We start from the raw sequence: 21,156 nt of genomic DNA, 5'->3' as shown, positions 1-21,156 counted from the left end.
GCTGCGTCATTAGCATGTAACAAGGCTGTGTAGGCACCCGACATGGAGATGCATGCCTTCATGCAAAACATCCAAATTAGGGCTGTCTTTGAATGGCAAAATGTTACCCTGAGGTGTTTAAAATGTGCACACCTCTGGTGACCTTTATGAATTTGGTCCAGTGCGTGTGTATTAATTTCTTGCAACATGTAATGTTAAGTTGTTGTGAGTAACTGTGTTGCTCTACAGGACTGGGTGGTGACTGAAAACAGTCCATGAACTAGGTCATCTGCACAGTTGTTGTGTCTTTCGGCTTTTCCCGGTTAGGGGTCGCCACAGCGGAAACTCCGGTCTGCTAATGAATGGCAGTAGATTTTTTTTTACATGCTGAGTTGCCAGCTCTGACACACAAACTTCAACAAAGGTACACCCATTCACGCATGTCTCCACACAGAAGACGCTCTAGCTTAGAATCGAACAGGACAACGTCTTACCGTGAGGCGACAATGCTACCGCAACACCACCACCGCAGTATAGGTCATCTGCACAGTTAATAAATGTAAATGAATAAATTACAAATTCTGTTGTCTACTAGTTTATTAGCTAGCTGTCCTTGTGGAACATTTTAAGCCTAGTCAGTTTCCCTTACTGAGAATCGAGGCCTGCAGTACTTGTCAGTGAAGTAAGCACCTTATTCATTATGCTAACTCCCAACTATCTTCACAAAGTAAAGCATTATCTAATTCCATCTTGTCTAGTTAACATAAGTACAGAAGTCAAAACACATACCTGAAAATGAGGTAAGGATATAGACTAGCAAAGCTATACAGCCACTGCTGATTAATGCCAGTAACATATCGTTATTAAATGTTTGTCGCACTTCATAATCGAACAGGTCTGTTCCACCATAAAGGACTTTCACCTTGCTGAAATGAAATTAAAATAAAAGCATTGATCAAACAAAAGGAAATCACAGTAATACATATCACAATGAATCCAGTCACATTTGATTACAAGGCTTGTTTTTATTTATGACAGGGCCAGTGAGTAACACAGCTTCTCCCAGAATGAACAATGTCTGTGATGAGGCTAAGAGATAAACAAACACTGGGGCAAGTCCAGAAACATCTAAAACACACAAAGCAAACAAAAACATCCTTTCATTTTGAGAAAGCACCTGAATGCATTCTTATAAAATCAGTTTTAAAGTTTACTATATTTTTGGTACACATGCTTCAGAGAAAGTTCTAGAAAGAAATATTCACAAAGAAGAGGTGTGGGGAAGCAATGGCTTGAATGTCACATTTCTTTACACTGGCTGCACTCTTGCTGGCATGTACAGTAGGAAACCAAGTAGCTTTGTCAATGTAGTACAATTCCCTTCACTTATTACCAGATAAACTGAGTCCTGCTCAGTGGTGTAACTGCACAATGACAGGTGATGAAAGTGTTTACGGACAGTTGTCTGCAGCCTGCAGTGATCAGCAGTAACTTCCTACCAACTGAATTATACAAACCTGCACCAGTAGTATAGTAGGGTCAGTAAGCTACTTTTCATATTTAACAATGTATAGGATTCTAGTGACACTCTGAATTTATAAACAGAACTCTCTTACAATCAAGAAAAATAAAAATAACTATTAAGAAATGTTTTTGGAAACATAAATAAATCACATAAATATTTTGTTAATACTGAATATTTTGTAAAGCAGTCTTCTGAAGTGTTGTGACTGAATGCCATAAGTTGGGGGACATGTTATTAAATTTGCAGATGACTGCAAACTAGGAGCCATAATTGAAACTCCTAATGATGTGGACATCCTACAAAAGGGACTCACTGAGACAGATGCCTGGTGTCAAAGCCATGGTCTCAAGCTCAATGCCAAAAAGTGCATTGTCATCCCCTTTGGTAAAAACTCTGTACCCATGAACTACCACATAAGCGGTAGTCTAATTAACACCAAAAGTGTGATAAGAAACCTTGAGACACAGGTGGACCGTAGTCTCTCCTTTGATAATCACATCGTCACAGTGGTCAGGAAATCCTTCTACGTGGTACACCTCATCACAAAAGGTTTCTCATCCAGAAAAAAAGAGGTCACTTTTCCCCTCTACTCATCACTCATTAGACCCATTATAGAGTACAACGCCCCTTTTGGTATGTACCTCACAAGACAGCTACAACAACTGGAAAGGCTGCCTTACAAAGAGGATTACTGGCCTCAAACAGATGCCTTACGCAGACCGACTCAAAAAACTCTATCTTTACTCCGTCGCATATCGCCTACTCAGAGGCGATCTCTGCCTAACATACAAAGCAATTTCAAACCCAGAGCTGTTGGACTTGCTCCACTTAATGAAATCCCAATCCCTCCGAGCTACACACTCTAGGGACCTAAACCTTGTCACCACAATAAACAGATCATGCTGGAGGGACAGATTCCTGTCCCAGAGACTTCCCATACTCTGGAACAGACTACCTATCAATGTCAAACAGAGCTCCTCATTAGCACTCTTCAAGAAAAATCTTGATGATTGGATGGGTAATAGGAAATTCACCCCAGGGATCACTTCTGTGGTTCTGCTTGACAGGGGCACAGGAAAATAATTTTCTTGGGTGGCGAAAGCCAGGGTACCTTTTTGGCTAGGCTTGTATAGCCCTAGGGCCAATAGCCTAGTACCTACCTATGAACCTACGAACCTATGAAAATTTAAAGAACAGACTTTATGGCACCAGGAATAGTTTAACCCTTGCTAAGCGACGATGCATAAACTGCATTTTTTTTTTATATAACAGTAGCAAATGAGCAAACTGATTTAAACAAATTAACAATTAACCAATAAAAAGCTAAAAACTGAGTCCCGTTCCAGCAGTCTTCAATGGGGTAATTGGCTAGGCTGAAAATGGCCCGCAAGGGCAGTTAGCCTAGTACTAATCTATGAACCTATGAACCTATTAGTGCTCAAGTTATACAACCAAAGCTAGATTCAGCAGGTCTGAATTTAGTCTATACTACAGCAAACAAGGCATTCCAATTTCAGAAAGAAACAGTTCAAATAAGCAGGCACAATAAGCCTTATTATTATTTAACATTTATTTACCAGGAAAGTCGACTTGGAACGAGTTGAACTTTTGCTTGTATATTGAAGATTTTTGTACCTACTACTATTCTATGTTTTTAGAATTGTTCTGTATGGAGCTTTTCTCCTCAGGCCTCTGCTGACAAAAGCCTCAGCCTCAGGAGAACATACCCAGTTAACAAATGTCAAAATAAATAAATAAACATTTCTGAAGTGGAAAGTGATAAAACACAAATGATATTTATAAGATGGAAGGATTTTCCACAAAGGGAACTTGTCTGCCCAACAAAGAAAGAGCACCACAAAGAATGTTAATCATCAAAATGCTCAGATGAGCATATTCTTTGGCAGCTGTCAAGTGCTCAGCCTTGTCTTTTAATCATCTCAACGCATGCCTGACAGCTTGGCTGAGTGGACGGTGCCCTAAAGCTTTGAAAGCTGGTCATCCATTTTTTTATCCTTGATAGGACATAACCCATAAAGCTAAGGCTACTGCAGTAGTGATCAAAAAAATACATTATTGCAGCCTTTAGGATGTCATCTACCCCAGGGAACTACCACATTGACAATACACCCCTAAGACTCAGTTGTTCAAGATTTGGGAACTTATGTGGACAGTCACCTACTTTTTTACTAATATGTGTCAATTGCTGTAAGAAAGACTTTCTATATTACACAGCTTACAGTTTATAAACAAAGGGATTGTGTCTATATCTAGGGATGTCATGCCCCCCTATACTCAGACCTCATTAGGCCAGTCATTAGGCCAATAATTGAAAATGATGCCCCGTTTGGCATGTCTCTACCTAGACACATGCAACATCTGGAATGTCCACAGAGATACCTTACTAAAAGGATAATACAAGGCCTAAATAGCATGTCATATATGGAGCAACGCAAAGCTCTGTCACCATACTCAGTATCCTGCAGACTGCTAAAAGATTACCGGTGTCTAGCATAGAAGGCATCCACTGACCTATTACTGATGGATTTACTATACATCAGCAAGTCAAATGGCATAAGAAGTACTTGTTCTAGGAATCTGAACCTTTTATGCAAAATCAACATAACAGTTTGTAGGGACAGGTATATCTCATAGAGGATACCGCTGCTGTGGAACAGACTCCCCATCCACATAAAACAAAGTCCATCCCTGTCCACATTCAAGCACAACTTAGATCTATGGATGGGATACAGAAAATGTACCCCAGGACTGTCCCCTGTACTACTAATGGACAGAGGCAGCTCTTAAATGGTTTATCCCACAAATGGGCTCCCTCAAATTATCTGTGATATAATCCAAGTTATTTTCATTCGGGGTAATACATAAATATCAACCATGGGATGTGTAAGGCCACTGTATAACCAAATGGGACAGGTTGTTTCAAGCACAGAAAAGGAAATTGGCTAGGCTTAAAATGGCCCCCAAGGTCATCTAACCTAGCACTTAACTATCAATCTATGACACAGAATGTATTTTAGAAGCCACAAAAGCAGAAGGCACGGGCTGCTGATTGCACTGATTTATGAGATTCTACCTTGATTATTCTCTGCAAGGAGCTAGCAGATAACAAGCTTTAAGTGACATGAGGACATTCTCCTTTGAGCAGTGTTCGCATGATGCTGTAACACCCTGAAAGTCTCCTGTTGACATCATCATGAAGCAACTCTGATTTCTGTCTCCAAACCAGAAAGAGGACCAGAGAAGATCTTAGAAAACATATTCAAGGAATTTAAACTCGTACTGCGATCAATGTGATCATGAAAGCATCTACTGCCAAACCCAATATATCACATCTCCTTCTAAATATGGTTCAGAGTTCATCAATCAAGTCTGTTTTCTGTTTCCTGTTAGAAACGAAATGCTTAGGTCATAGCTACAAAAATTAACCCACACACAATATTGATCACCACTTCTACAGCTGGATATGGATGAGGATGGCTAAATGTTGCTGGATGAAAGCCCCCCACTCAGCTCAGTTGAGGCCTGAACTCAGTGCGTATAAGGCCTGAGCTCAGTGAGTATGAGGAGTGACCTCAGTGCGTAAGAGGCCTGACCTCAGTCAGTAGTCAATGTTCACTGAATGCCTTGCGCTGTCTTCTGAAGCTGTCTGTGCTGTAGCTAAATTCTCTATATCCAATCGGATTAGCTCTCAAGGGTTAGGTGCTCCATGCGTGCAAGGTGGGTGTGCCCCCTGCTTATGCTAGTGATTTAGCTACCTCATGTAGCATCATATCTCACAGCAGATGCATCCCAAGACATTTGTGCCCACCATTGATATATTAATAGAAATTTGCACCATAGGATATACCCCCTCCCTAATCCATGAGACAAGTGAGTAGGCAAAAGCCTTGCCGAACCTCTCCCTTTGTGGCTGGCACTCCAGTGTTGAAGTTGTATAAGCAGCACCACCCTGTCACCACAAGTTACTATTATCTTTAAATGCCACTTTTGGAGCTTTTCTCTCCAGGCCTCTGCTGGAAATAGGCTTCTACCCACTCGGACATTCCTGGTAATCAAATGACAATAACTAACTAACTAACTAAATAAATAAATAAAATTGGTTAAAATAAAATTGAGTGTAAGAAAAAATTGTGGCTGCCATAATCTGAGCTGGTTATAGACTGACTACTGTGTTCTTAAGCTGCTCTCTTTGGTTTACAATAAAGAAAAGCTGTGAATAGAAGCTGCCGAACATGTAATTCCTCAAAAATGTAACTCATACATAACTTTTGGGTATACTAATAGACAGCAACCTCAGACTTGACCAACAGGTATTATAAGGCATTAAGAAAGCACACCAGAAACTGTTATCTGTCTACAGAAACAAACACTACATGGCAGACAATATAAGTCATTAAGAAAGGACACCAGAGACGGTTATCTGTCTACAGAAACAAACACTACAGGGCAGACAATATAAGTCATTAAGAAAGGACACCAGAGACGGTTATCTGTACAGAAACAAACACTGCAGGGCAGACAATGTAAGACAAACCCCAGCATCTGCCTACTTTCATCCATCTTTATTATACACCTCATTATAGGTGTTTCATAACATAACAACCACAAGGGCGTTCATGTTTATAGGTGTTTCCTAACATAACAACCACAAGGGCGTTCATGTTTATAGGTGTTTCCTAACATAACAACCACAAGGGCGTTCATGTTTATAGGTGTTTCCTAACATAACAACCACAAGGGCGTTCATGCTTATAGGTGTTTCCTAACATAACAACCACAAGGGCGTTCATGTTTATAGGTGTTTCCTAACATAACAACCACAAGGGCGTTCATGTTTATAGGTGTTTCCTAACATAACAACCACAAGGGCGTTCATGTTTATAGGTGTTTCCTAACATAACAACCACAAAGGTGTTCATGTTTATAGGTGTTTCCTAACATAACAACCGCAAGGGCATTCATGTTTATAGGTGTTTCCTAACATAACAACCACAAGGGCGTTCATGTTTATAGGTGTTTCCTAACATAACAACCACAAGGGCGTTCATGTTTATAGGTGTTTCCTAACATAACAACCACAAGGGCGTTCGTGTTTATAGGTATTTCTTAACATACCAACCACAAGGGCATTCGTGTTTATAGGTGTTTCCTAACATAACAACCACAAGGGCATTCGTGTTTATAGATGTTTCCTAACATAACAACCACAAGGGCGTTCGTGTTTATAGGTGTTTCCTAACATAACAACCACAAGGGCGTTCGTGTTTATAGGTGTTTTCTAACATAACAACCACAAGGGCATTCATGTTTATAGGTGTTTCCTAACATAACAACCACAAGGGCGTTCGTGTTTATAGGTGTTTCCTAACATAACAACCACAAGGGCGTTCATGTTTATAGGTGTTTCCTAACATAACAACCACAAGGGCATTCATGTTTATAGGTGTTTCCTAACATAACAACCACAAGGGCGTTCATGTTTATAGGTGTTTCCTAACATAACAACCACAAGGACGTTCATGTTTATAAGTGTTTCCTAACATAACAACCACAAGGGCGTTCGTGTTTATAGGTGTTTCCTAACATAACAACCACAAGGGCGTTCATGTTTATAGGTGTTTCCTAACATAACAACCACAAGGGCTTTTTTAAGCCTAGCCGTGCATCCTAAATCTCTGACAAGTTCTGATACCCTTGATAAGGGCTGGGAGATTAACCATTTACAGTCTGCCTGTGTCCATTAGAGACATAGGTGCCAAACGAGAGATGGATTTCCTGTTCTCAATCCAATTGTCCAGGTTGCACTTGAATTGAGTTAGGGAGGAACTCTGCTTCACATAGATAGGGAGCCTGTTCCAGAGATGGGGTAATCTCTAGGATATATATACTTGTCTCTCCAGCAGCCCTGATTTATATCACAGGCAAGGTTTAAGGCTTTAGAATGGGTAATTCTGGTGCTATTTGTTTTGCAGATATGCATGAGGTCCATCGGCGTGGGGTCTGACAATGCTCTGCATGTTTGGCATAGATCTCCCCTCAAAAGCCTGTAGGAGACAGATTACAGGGATACAGACTTCAAGCAGTCTTCATAGGACATTCCCCTTAAGCCCTGTATTATTTTACTTAGGAACCCCTGTGAATTTTCCAATTGCTGGATATGTCTGGTTAGGTACATACCAAAGAGGCATTGTTCTCAATGATTGGTCTTATAAATGTTGAATACAGTAGAACAATGACTTCTTGCACTTAGATGCCATACCTTTGTTTATAAGTTGTGAAACACAGAATGAATGTTTCCTCACTACTGTAGCACATGATGTTCAAAGGCTAGATTACTATCTATGTGTGTCCCTAAATCCCTGACTACTGAGTCAACTCTAAGGGGTGTGTTTTCAATAAGATAGTTACCAGGAGTGGATGACTTCCTGAAGGATACTATTATGCATTTCCTGGCATTTAGTTTTAGTCCATCGCTCTGACACCGATTGTTTGTCTGTGTCAGCCCCTCCTGGAGAATATCTGTGTCAGCGTGGGATTCAATGAAAGCTCCTAACTTGCAATCATCTGCAAATTTATTCATCCAGAGACCACTGACATTGGCCTTGACTTCAGAGAAGTAAATGCCAAAAAGGAGCAGTCCAAGGACTGATCCTTGAGGGACTCCCTTTGTGACTGGCCTCTTTGTAGACGTGGACTCCCCAATTCTAACTTCCTGGGTCCTGTCTGTGAGCCAGTTGGCTATCCACTGGGTGACATATGAGCTTGTACCTAACCTCTTAAGTCTGTCAACAATGCCCGAGTGAGGTATTGTGTGAAATGCCTTGGCCATGTCAAGGTAGGCAGTGTGAAACACTTTGCCCTCATCCATTGCATTGGTGACCTTCTCAAAGAAGTCCACCAGGCTGAGTAGGCATGATCTGCCTTGATGAAACCAAACTTGGTTGGGTCCAGTGTTTGCAGGTTTACCATATCACTACTGATCATTTCCATGGCTTTACATATAAGACTGGTAAGACTTATGCATCTGTAGTTTCCAGGGTCTGTAGATGGCCCATCTTTGTGCAGAGGTATGACTGCTGCTGTTCTCCATTCATGAGGCACGAAGCCTGTTTGGAGGCTATAGTTAAATAGTAATTCCAGAAGCCCTGACAGGTCATGTTTCAGGCTATTTAGAAGGCATCCTGGGATACTGCCTGGGCCCACTGATGTAGTGTTCTTGGCCTTAGGGAGAGCATTAAGGACCTGTTCCCTAATAACAGCAGGGGGAGTTTTATTTGATGGTAATTCCCGAGGGAAGGTTGAGGGGGAGAGAGGGGTAAAGTTGGAGTTGAATTTATTAGCCAGGAGGTTTGCTATGTCTTCTGGCTCAGTATAGGTGGCTCCAATTACAATGAGCACTACACACAATTGTGTATTGCCTTTGAGGTTGCAGACATGGTTAAAGAATGCCTGATGGTTGTCTTTGGCCTGGAAGGCCAAATTCACCTCAAATTTGTCTTTGTTAGACTTTATTTGTCCTCTGAGGTGTCTGTTTAGTTTGATGAGAGTTGAAAAACCTAAATATACCAAACCAACGTAGAAAATCAAACAGTCCACGGATTCCTTGCACCAGCAAACAAACAAAGTAATCGTTGTCTGAACGCAAATTTATTATTGTTTACAAGCGTTTTCGCCACTAAATAACGTGGCTTCCTCAGAGAAAGTCGTTTACAACAATGACTTTTGCACACTCTTGTTATAAATAATTCAAAAAGGAAGTGATGTCACACCATTAAAAACTCATTATATTCACATTCACTTTAAATTTATATTATATAAATCTTAATGCAAAGTGTATGTAAACTAATACTGTCATATTTCCACAAAACAAATTCAGGAATCAAATATAAAAAATATAAAAATACATGTGTATATTAACAATTTTAACAAGAAAAATTCAAACTAGTTCCATTACTCTAATTCCTACTACATTCTTTACAGTCCTTTATTTTATTATACCTGTTCAGAACTAATAAAACGGTTTAGTCAAGTCATATACCCTCGACAATAATATTATATGTAAAAATATACATAAAATCATAAAAATATTTAAAAAGTGTGGTTCTGTACTTAATAACCACTGGCTCACTTGAATAAGAATACCCAATGGCACTCATTAAGTAAACTAAATCAGTGGACCTGGTACATATTAATACCCCTGACTAAAATTACATATCAATACTAAATGCGCCACAGTATATGAACAAAGTACCCTACCTCAAATAACTCCTCATTTTCAATACTGCAGAAATATTGCAGTTTTCATTGAGACCCGGATGGCAAAAGGCATCCGTTCTCAATTGCCACTCCAACTCACGTGTTTCCAAAAGTAAATGTATAGGTCCCCCACGAATATTAGTTTGTACTTGATCAATAGCCATAAATGAAAAACTGTGGCCTGGAAAGTTGTCTGTGTGCTTTGCTAATGCATTAACATCCTTCCTCTTCTTGATAGCATACATGTGCTTGTAGACACAATCACGTAATCTACGGTCGGTCTTACCTATATAAAAGGAAGGGCAACACTCGCAAAAAGCCACATATACAATAGATCTACTCTCACAGTTCAACGGAAATTGAATTGTGTACTTCTTATCCCTTATTTTGTAGGTTTGACCCGTCCTCACTTTATGGCACCAATTACAAAAACCACATGGATACATACCAGTTCGTTTATTGAAACCTTTACTGGAAAAATCCCTTTGTAAGAGTTCTTTGAGGTTATTGTTCCTTTTAAAAACAAAATTGGGAACCAATCCTAGTTTCTCTATTAGTCCTGGACTACTCAGGATAAAATGCCAGTTCTTCCGTATTGTTGAAATTATAGCCCTAGAATTAAGGCTATAAGTAGTGACGTAACTTACTGAAAAGTCACGTCCATTGTCGATGCTAATATTACCCCGTGATAAATCAATATTACCAACAGGTAATGGTGACACCTCTAGGTTAGAAGAGTCCAAACTTAGTTGGCCTTGGGAAAGAATGGGTTTGTAAAATCCACTCATCCTCTTTGCTGCAACCTCAGAAATTAACTCATCAACAAGGTGTTTTGGGTAACCCCTATTGAGGAACATGTTACACAACAAATCACACTCACTCCGGAAGTAGACCAAATTACTGCACATTCTCCCTGCCCTGACCAACTGACCCTTTACAATAGATCTCTTTTGTTTGAGGGGGTGGTGACTCGAAAAGTGCAGGAAAGAATTGCAGTATGTCGGTTTTCTATATACACTTGATGTGTAAGTGTTCGAGCTGGCATCCTTCCGTAGTTTCACATCCAGATAATCTATGTCAGATACCGAAAACTTAAACGTGAATTTCAAAAATTCCGTTGTACTGTTTAATGAATGGACAAATTGGCTGGCTTCAATACTACTACCTCGGAACAGGATGAAGATGTCGTCAAGAAATCTCGTATAGAATTGTACAAAGCCCATCAGGTCTGGTGAAGAGAAAAGGAAATTCTTTTCCCAATACCCCATAAAAAAATTAGCCACAGATGCTCCACAAGGGGAGCCCATGGCCACCCCTTGTTTCTGCAAAAAGAATTTTTTATCAAACATAAAATAGTTGGATGACAGGACAATATCCAAAATCTCAGTAACAAGGTCTACTTCAATTTTTGGAGCTCCAAAATCTGTAAGTAAAAGAGCTAACCATTCCAAAGCTTCCTGGTGTGGAATGGAAGTATATAAGTCCACTACGTCGATAGTGAGAAAATTATTTTCACCATCGAATAGTAGTCCATTAACACTTTCCAAAAAAGACCAAGAGTCTTTACATACTCCAGGAAGACATTTCAAATATTTTTACAGAATTTTGTCCACCAGTTTGGCACTTGGATACGTCATAGAGGACCTTCCGTCCACAAGGGCCCTCATTGGTGGATTATTGACATCCTTGTGGACCTTAGGTATGCCAAACATTACGGGGATTTTTGGTAAAGAGATATCTATATAATTATAGGTATCAAGATCTATCTTTCCTTCCAGAAATAAGTCACGGAAAAGACCTCTCATCCTGTTATGAGTTCGGTGTATTTCGTTAATGGATGCTTCAGTATAGGCAGGTGTCGCCAAAACAGATAACATTTTCTCTATGTACCTAGAGTTGTCCAAAATGACTAAGCCACCTCCCTTGTCAGGTTTAATTAACCTGACAGGGTAGTGGCAAAGTTCATCCAAAAGTAAGGCCTGTTCTTTGGTGGTATTATATCCTATAGGCTCTGCTCTACTCTGGCGTTCCTTAAACAAGTGCCTAAAATCAACCTCACAAACATTCTCAAATAACTGTAGAGAAGGATGAAGAGGTGGATTGAATACACTAGGCAACTTTAAGGTAGCCTGAGGTGCTACCACTTCGTTGTTAAAAAATATCTTAAGATTGAGCTTCCGAACAAAGCACTTTAACTCGATAATCTCCTTTGGTATGTCCCCAAATCTGCTCGGTACAAATGTGTAGCCATAAGCGAGAAGCTCAACCAATTCATCCCTTAATGGAAACTCTGTAAAATTATAAATCTTAAAGTCTCCCTTTTGATTTAGAATTATTGTTGGAGTGTCCTGCGCTTGATAAGAACTAATTGCACTTACTTCACCATCATTACCAACATCAATAGAGCCTAAGAAATCATTGCCAACATCAATAGAACTTAGGACAATCAATTCCGATTCGTCCTCTTGTTGGAATGTTGGCGGTAATTGCGTTTGCCTAAAAAATTATTATTACCATTGTCTTTGTTATTTTGGGTGTTTTTATTACCTGGATTGTTTTTCTTAAGCCCTTTAATTCTATCACTGCGTCTAGGCCCTGTCTCTTCATCAACAAAGTTTTCCTCATCTAAATGGATGTCATCCAACTCCAAGTTCACAGCGGAACCTGGTTGTCCCTGATTAATCCTGGTATTGGACTTCCTAAAGTCTGGATGTTGAAGTCTAGGATATGCACTGTTTTCCTGGTAGGCTAGTCTGTCCCTAACCAGTTTTTTGTTTTTGTTCAATTTTAATTTAACAAGTAGTGCATCAATACTTGACAAGGTACGATCATAGTCAAACCTATACCTTGCAAATTTCAAGTCTGCTTTTATCTCCTTATCTAAAACATCAATTTCATTCAACAACACACCAACATGCTGGTTATAGTGCTTAATAATCAATTCCAACAACTGCACACCCTGTTGCTGGAATAACTCTCTCAGTTCTGTATAAAAACTAATGTCATTCAATAAACCAGATGGAGAGAAGTTGCTCCGTAAACCCTTTGGGACCAACTTCTCTTGAATACATTGTTTAAAATAAATAATCTCAAGTTGCAATTTCTTCAGTTTGAGAATTTTGTTGTCAAAAGTTTTAAGCTTGTCTGCTAAGAGCTCATTACTTGAGTCATTTGTGTCAGGTCTCATTGTTCCTGAACTCTGCTGAGGAAACTGAAAAATGTCTGTATTTGCCATCCATTCAGATAAAATGAATGGTCCACCTGTATTACTAACTTGTCCAACATTAGATGCAGTATTACAAGCAGAGCGCGTACGTTGAGTAGAGCTGACAGTTTCAACATTCAAACTTGAATGAACCACTACATCGCTAAAGGAGCGCCCTCCTTGATTGGTCGGGCCCACTCTAGCGTTAGAGACTAAACCACAGTTAGAACCAGTACCTGTTTCAGAATCCAATCCGACACCTCCTTTATTTTGTAAAACAGGGAGTTAAGCTGCAGGTAACGATAAACCTGGACCGCCAATAGAACCAGGAAGTTGAGCTGCAGGTATCGATAAACCAGAACCCCCAGTAGAACCATTGGACCCATTACTGCATCGAACCGTGCCGGTGGTTAGAGCCATAGAACAACTCCTGTTAACATCCCTTCCTTCTAGTATATCAAAGCGTGCATTCAGCTGGTCGAGTCTTTGTGATAGCGAAACCAGCAAGGCAGGAACATCTAAAGAATGATTTTGATTTACCTCAGGCGCACCTGAATAAGTAAATAGTCGAGGAGTGCTGGGGCTGACAGGACTATCCGTGGCCATAATAACAAACAGTTGAAAAACCTAAATATACCAAACCGACGTAGAAAACCAAACAGTCCACGGATTCCTTGCACCAGCAAACAAACAAAGTAATCGTTGTCTGAACGCAAATTTATTATTGTTTACAAGCGTTTTCGCCACTAAATAACGTGGCTTCCTCAGAGAAAGTCGTTTACAACAATGACTTTTGCACACTCTTGTTATAAATAATTCAAAAAGGAAGTGATGTCACACCATTAAAAACTCATTATATTCACATTCACTTTAAATTTATATTATATAAATCTTAATGCAAAGTGTATGTAAACTAATACTGTCATATTTCCACAAAACAAATTCAGGAATCAAATATAAAAAATATAAAAATACATGTGTATATTAACAATTTTAACAAGAAAAATTCAAACTAGTTCCATTACTCTAATTCCTACTACATTCTTTACAGTCCTTTATTTTATTATACCTGTTCAGAACTAATAAAACTGTTTAGTCAAGTCATATACCCTCGACAATAATATTATATGTAAAAATATACATAAAATCATAAAAATATTTAAAAAGTGTGGTTCTGTACTTAATAACCACTGGCTCACTTGAATAAGAATACCCACTTCCTTTTTGAATTATTTATAACAAGAGTGTGCAAAAGTCATTGTTGTAAACGACTTTCTCTGAGGAAGCCACGTTATTTAGTGGCGAAAACGCTTGTAAACAATAATAAATTTGCGTTCAGACAACGATTACTTTGTTTGTTTGCTGGTGCAAGGAATCCGTGGACTGTTTGGTTTTCTAGTTTGATGAGAGTGCTTTTACCATGCGGGGTACTGCACCTCCTAATTTTTGTCATGATTTTCTTCCTTCTATTATACAGCCTATTTGATTGTGTGATTCCACCATGGTTGCTTGTTTTTTGCGTTAGTTCTATATTTCTTCCTGGTGGGTACATCTGCCTCTATGCAGCTATTAACATGCTTGTGCAAGGTTACTGTGAACAGTTCTGCATAGACAGCAGTGTTCTCAGGGTCTATGGGGCCTTGACATTTTGCCAGGTTATCACTTAATAGCAGGAGGTTAGCCTTAGAATAATTCCTGAATATTCCAGGTTTAGCTGGGAGTCCAGGTTTTATTTTTACTTCAAATGAGACCATTATGTGGTCTGACCTTACCAGTGGGGACATTACAGTAGGGGGTGTGCAGCACTCTCCCATGTTAGTGAGGACCAGATCCAGTATGGCTGCACCCCTGGTTGGTGGACTGACTATCTGGTTGACGGAGTCTGTTTACAAAATCAAGGAACTTATACGTGCCTGTACGTTTGGTGTTATATAGGGTTCCCACTTAATAGTGGGGTAACTAAAGTCATCCATGAATAGGGTATTGGCTTGGATGTTAGTGTTTCTAAGTTTAAATACATCTTATGTGTTTCTTGAGTCATATAGGGGGCTTATAGCTGGTAAGGAAGTGGTATTGGATTTTACCTATGGTGATTTGAATATGGAACAGCTGAAGTGCATTGTCCTGTCTGACCAGCCTTGAGGTATATTTATTTTTGATGTAAATAGAGACACCTCCACCGTTAGTCCCTGCCTGTGAAGTAGCTGGTCTAAATGTGTGGAAAGCATTATAGCCTTGCACTGTTGGTGTGCTCACTGTGGCTTAAATCATGTCTCAGTGACTGCACAGGCATTAGCATTCTCTAGGGTGAAGAGAGGTTCTAGTGAGTAGAGTTTTTTGTTTAGACTCCTAGCATTATGCAGTAATAACTTTAGATTTTCTTGGTTTTGATTTGCTATGTCAGAAGTACTTTTAGTTTGGCATTGCATAAAAAAGGCACTATGGGGGAAGACAATGTTTTAGCTAATATTCGAAAGCCTAGAGGGAAGAGGTGCAGGCCATCTCTAGCAAAGCAGCATGGTCTGTTGACCACCTCCTTCCAAGGTGACAAATATTGTACCCTCTTAGAATGACACAGGAAACTAAGCCAATTATTAAAGTCAATCATCTTTTGTTCATATTGTGGCATCATCCTTGGAGAAGGTAAAATGCTGCTCAATGCTAGACTCGTACCAGGTTGAGATACATATTCTGAGAGCTCTATGACGTCTCTTTTCATATAGTCAAGGGAGTTACATCTCAGTCATTTACTCCCACATGGACTATGACTGAATCATACTGGTTCTTGTGGTCCAACGACTTGAGTGCATGTGTAATGAGGTGGATCCTAGCCCCTAATAAACAATTGACCGTGGCTTTCTCCTTACTCAGCCTGGGGAGATGGACATTAGTGTGTCTCATGATGCAGTCTGCAATGACTAGAATGTTGGATTGTGCGGTGGCTTGCCTTATGGGGTTAGAGGTGGAGGCTCCATGAGATGTAGCTCTATGTGTTGATGTGGGTGTTGTTTTGAAAGAGTATGTTTGGGGCTGCAGAGGATATCTGTTATGTGTACTTTGTCTAGAAGATCTTTGTGGTTTAGGAAGACTACATTTAAGTGCCTCAGCATATGTAGGTCTATATGTCTGTTTTGAATTGTGTGTGATGGGTGCAGCGTGTGTACTACTGACAACCTTATTGACATTAGGAACACTTTTATGTGAGAGTTTTTCCTCCAGTGACATTGTGTAACTACATCTCTCACATATCAGTTTGTTTGAGAATTAACTGGTTGTCAGTAATCATGAGGCAATTTCTACTTTGCGTCAGGATACCCATATCCACCACGCTGGTAAATGAGTTAGTGGGAAAGTTCATATCCATGGCAACAGACCCTTTTTGATTGATTAGATAGCTGAATTGAGAAAATGAAGCAATGTCAGGAGTATTCAGTTTGAAACTCTGGACACACCGCTTGTCATTGCAAACCAAATATTTATTATTTTTATTACTATTTGCTTTTTGTTTACTGGGAAAGTCCACTGGGTCAGCAGAACCCATTTTTCAGTGGAGGCCCAGGGAGAAAAGCTCCACAGTACAAGATGTAGATACAATACAAATTGCTAAGAAAATACAATTTAAATAAAAGAAAGATGAGATTGTAATGAAATACAACTCAGTCACAAGGAAAATAATGCATACAAAAGTTGAGATGAACCTGTAGCAGGAGCATCACTGAGCAATAGTGAGCCTCTATACTCAGGTCTGGATGACTAAATACATGGCTAACTGTGACTATGTTCTCTACATTCAGTGGTATTGTATGCAACTAGGTAATGGAGAAATTTCAATAGTGCTTTTACAGGACAAATGTCACTCAAGGTGCCTGAGTCTGTACAGGGCACTGACAAACACTTGAGGGGAAATTAATACGTAGACCCTGTAAATTTAAGGCTGAAGTACTTTCGCAGTATTTTACACACAAATACTACACTATACGCTAACTTCTCCTCCTGTTACAATAAAGCTGCTTATGTATAGGACTCGTCACTGTAAAGCACTGAAACTACCAAAATGGTTTGAGTTATACAACTATTTAACATACTCACAACTTACTACAGCACACAATTTAACACGTGCAACAAAAATGTCTAGCACAAGACACCCCAAAGAACTATTTTCCAGGTACAAACCTTTGCTTAACCAATAAAGTATTAATGATCACAACAAAGTTTAGTAACTTAGCACGTGACTCACTGTATTCTGATTATGTATCTAAACTCTGAAACACCATCACAATGTACCTACAACTCACCTTGAAACTTTCCATCTTTAAGCTCTTACAAAACTACAACAAAACCACACATGGCCTTGCACGTGCTCCTCAACTGGGTAACCCCATCCAGATGTTTTGCTTGTTAAATTTCCCCTTAGGACTTAGCTTGCGGTCCTCCAGAGGTTTTTCACAGCCCTGCTCTACTATCAGGTGGAACACTAAGCTTAGCCTCAGAGTACCAACACACCTCTCATCCACTAGCCAGTCCTAAGTGCAACCTCTTTTCCTGACTATATAAATTTACCTAACACTATGGATGGACAATTTGTCACAGTTTCCCCAGCCTGCTTGGTCGACATGGGAATCCTGAGGCAGTGTAGCAACTGCTTCATGTTCACCAACAGCCCTCTACTCCTAGTCCACACAAACTCAACATGTGAGAGATACAACTATATTAAGAACCTTGAATCCATGCTCTCTCACTCACCAGTCAGTACATATGACAATGAGTGGGATATCAGCATGTACACTTCATCTTCTGCTCCACCCAATCCCACATCACACATACCTACATATGTGGAGGTCCTCATCAGAAACATACCTAAACATCAGAGACCTCCAAAACACAAACACAAGCATGCTCCACATAATACTACCTCTGCAGAACATAATACACATAACAGCTCATGCACCAGTGTCACACCCATCAATCCCTTAAGGCAAACCGCAAAACCAAACATATTAGTAATAGGTGATTCCATAGTCAGACACACAGATGTCTCTCTCATCAAGCTGGATAAGGAAAAGGTCACGGTCAGCTGTCTGTCAGGTGCCAGGATATGCCATATCGCACATGCACTCAAGTCTTTCAACAACAGGTACTGTTATGACTCTGTCATTGTCCATGTTGGTGTGAATGACTTGAGACGTACGTCTCTGGACATTACAGAGAGAGACATGACTGAGCTCTCAGACTATGTTGTCTCAGGCAGGTATATCTCTAGCCTTAAGCAGCATTTTACCTTCACCTAGGATGATGCCTCAATACAAACAGAAAATGATTGACTTCAATAATTCGCTTAGTTTCTGGTGTCATTCAAAGGTGCTCCAGTATCTGTCAGCCTGGGATGACATGATCATCAGACCTCAATGCTTTGCCAGAGATAGTTTTCATCTGTCATCCCTGGGATTTCACTACTGGCTAAGGCTCTTGCCACCCTCACAGTGCCTTTTTTAGGTAGTGTCTTAAGGACAAAATTCCTGATGTAAAAACTCCATCTAAAAACGTCAAGGTTATGCTACTAAATTCTAGGAGTCTTAACATGAAATTGCAATGACTGGAAGCAGTCCTCACCTTGGAAGATGTAGACATTTGTGCAGTCATGGAGACCTGGTTCAAGGCTGTGGAGATCACCCCAGTCAGGGTGATGTTCCTGCTAACTACCACATCAATAGCAACACCTGCACCCAGTGCTGCAAGATCTGGGCATACAGATTGACAGCAACCTCACCTTTGACCACCATGTCCCTTCAGTGGCAAGAAGGGCATTCTGTATTTCTCATCTTATAAGTAAGGGCATTGCCTCTAGAAAAAAGAAGTTATAACCTCCCTGTACTCTTCCTTCATCAGGCCAATAATTGAGTGTACCTTTCTGAGCACCTGCAGCAACTGGAGAGACCACAAAGGTTACTCACAAGGAAACTTCTAGGACTTCAGCATCTGTCCTATGTGGATCGTCTGAAATCATTGCCACTTTATTGTGTATCATGCAGACTACTCAGAACCAATCTCTGCCTTGCATACAAGGCAATCTCTGACCCTTCTTTATTGGAAATACATCTCTGTAAGTTAAATGGTACATAGGTTACTCACTCTAAAGGCCTTAACCTGGTATGTGACATTAATAGAACCTGCTTGAGGGACAGATTTGTCTCCCAGAGGTTACCACAGCTTTGGGACAGACTCCCACTTTATGTAAAAGAGACTACATGATTGGCCCTCTTCAAGCACAATCTGGACGACTGGATGGGTAACCGTAAATTCACCCCGGGGGTTCCACCTGTGGCTCTCTTGGACAGGGGCAATAGGTGATGATCATGGAAATAAGGGTAGAACTTGGCTAGGCTTGTAAGGGCCCTAGGGCCATTAGCCTAGTAACATCATATGATCGTATGATCTTAGTCAATCCACTGAAATGGGTGCCAGCTTATGGCAAATGCAGCTCTATTAAATAACATAGTGCCTTTCACCATTACAGAATGCATCATCACTATATAAAAATGAACTCTGTACTGCATATTAAAGCCACGAAGATCCAAAATGTGGTAGCATGACTCTTGTCTCCAAATTTCAGTACTGGTACTGCGTGTGTACAAGCAGCTTTCCACAAGTCAGAACTGACTGACTCAGAAGATATCTTATTACAGGATGTTTGTGGTGATGGGGTTAACCCAATCTGGCCTTTTGAAACACTCTCAACAGGAATGCAACTTTTACATTACCCTCCTAACCCCCTGGGGGTTGGAAGGGTGGCCTAATGGTTAAGGTGTTTACCTTACAAACAGAAGATGCAGGGTTTGAGTCTCACAAGGGATAATTGGCTAGGCTTAAAATGCCTCACAAGGGCAGTTAACCTAGTACTAATCTATGAACCCATGAACATCATCATCTGATTCAACAAAACTAGATCAGTGAGATTTAGAGATGAGACAGCTAAAGCTGGTGTGCCAAGGAAACTAGTGAGTGGGCAGGGTGTTGAAACATTTTAATGGTATATAACAAGCTGTGAGGTCAAACATACTGAAAATCAGGAGACAATTTTTTGTATCCCTTTATTGTTTATTTAGTTATTAAATTCGTTAATTGGGATAGCCTGACTGAGCATGAAACGTATTTCAGGGTACTCCTGTTTGTGTCACATGACTACAAAACTGATGCGCCCTCCTTGGAGTTGAAAAGAATGTACACCAAGAGCTGCAAGGACTTTCTTTTCTAAGTAGTCATCTTCCCAGCGCTACCATGGGGCTGACTTTTAATTTGGTATTATGTTAGTTTGCTTACTATTTATTCATACTGCATTTCACTTTTCTCTTTTTGTTAAAAAGCTGACATTTTCCATTTCAGTATTCAACATTTTTATAATAAATAAGGACAAAGTTTTATTTATCATAAAACAGATCTGTACAACGTGATACAGTACACCTTGGACTTTCTGCAAATATCAGCACATGTCCATATTTTAAATAAAATGTACACTGTACTGGGGGATGACCTTACAATCTAAAATATGACCTAGCATTTAACATTCCTTAAATGTTTGGTGAATTTCAACAAAAGAAACTGCAGTGATCTGTGAAGTAAATAAATCTAGAAGCTGTAATTTGACCTGTATACTGTTGTTGTGGTGTTTACAACAATCACTGCTTTATTATTTATTTTTTACTGAAAATAGCAGTTTGTAGATATATTAGACAATATACTTTTATCATAAATAAATATATAAATTCTATCAGTAAGCTTACAGCAGCTGACATTGGAAGCAAACTGTACAACAGTGTCTCACAAATACAACCATATTGTACTCACCTTCAAACAGATCGCTATTTGTAAATGTACAGTAAGGAGGCACAGAGGTCCTGCACACAACGGCAGAAATGTAATTTTTTATTTTTATTTATTTTATTTTACAGTTTGTTTACTGGGATAGTCCATTGGGCCAGGAACAGCCTGTTTTCAATGGAGTCCTGGGGAGAAAAGCTCTGTAAGAACATTATACAATTTAGGCAAATCTTTAAAAAATAAGCAATAGCATATGCAATTTACAAATGAAAAAGGTAAATAACATTGGAGCCAAAAACCTTAGTTTATATAGCATAAAATTACTTATATAGTAATTATTTCTGCATAATATAAA

General features: G+C 39.7%; 1 protein-coding gene across 1 annotated transcript in view; it reads right to left on the bottom strand.

Annotated features, from left to right (window-relative positions):
* The window catches only part of DISP3 (dispatched RND transporter family member 3), a 2,757,501-nt gene that overhangs the window by 1,067,923 nt on the left and 1,668,422 nt on the right, over nt 1-21,156 (bottom strand). Inside the window, exon 5 of the mRNA XM_044063608.1 lies at nt 769-905. Within this exon, the coding sequence (XP_043919543.1) occupies nt 769-905 (137 nt within the window). The remainder of the gene's footprint in view (nt 1-768; nt 906-21,156) is intronic.

This window comes from Protopterus annectens, chromosome 2.part1, assembly GCF_019279795.1.
Source record: "Protopterus annectens isolate FY-2018-M chromosome 2.part1, PAN1.0, whole genome shotgun sequence".
Taxonomy (NCBI): Eukaryota; Metazoa; Chordata; order Ceratodontiformes; family Protopteridae; genus Protopterus; species Protopterus annectens.
The sequence above is the reverse complement of the archived record's forward strand: the minus strand, read 5'-3'. Positions and strand labels throughout refer to the sequence as shown.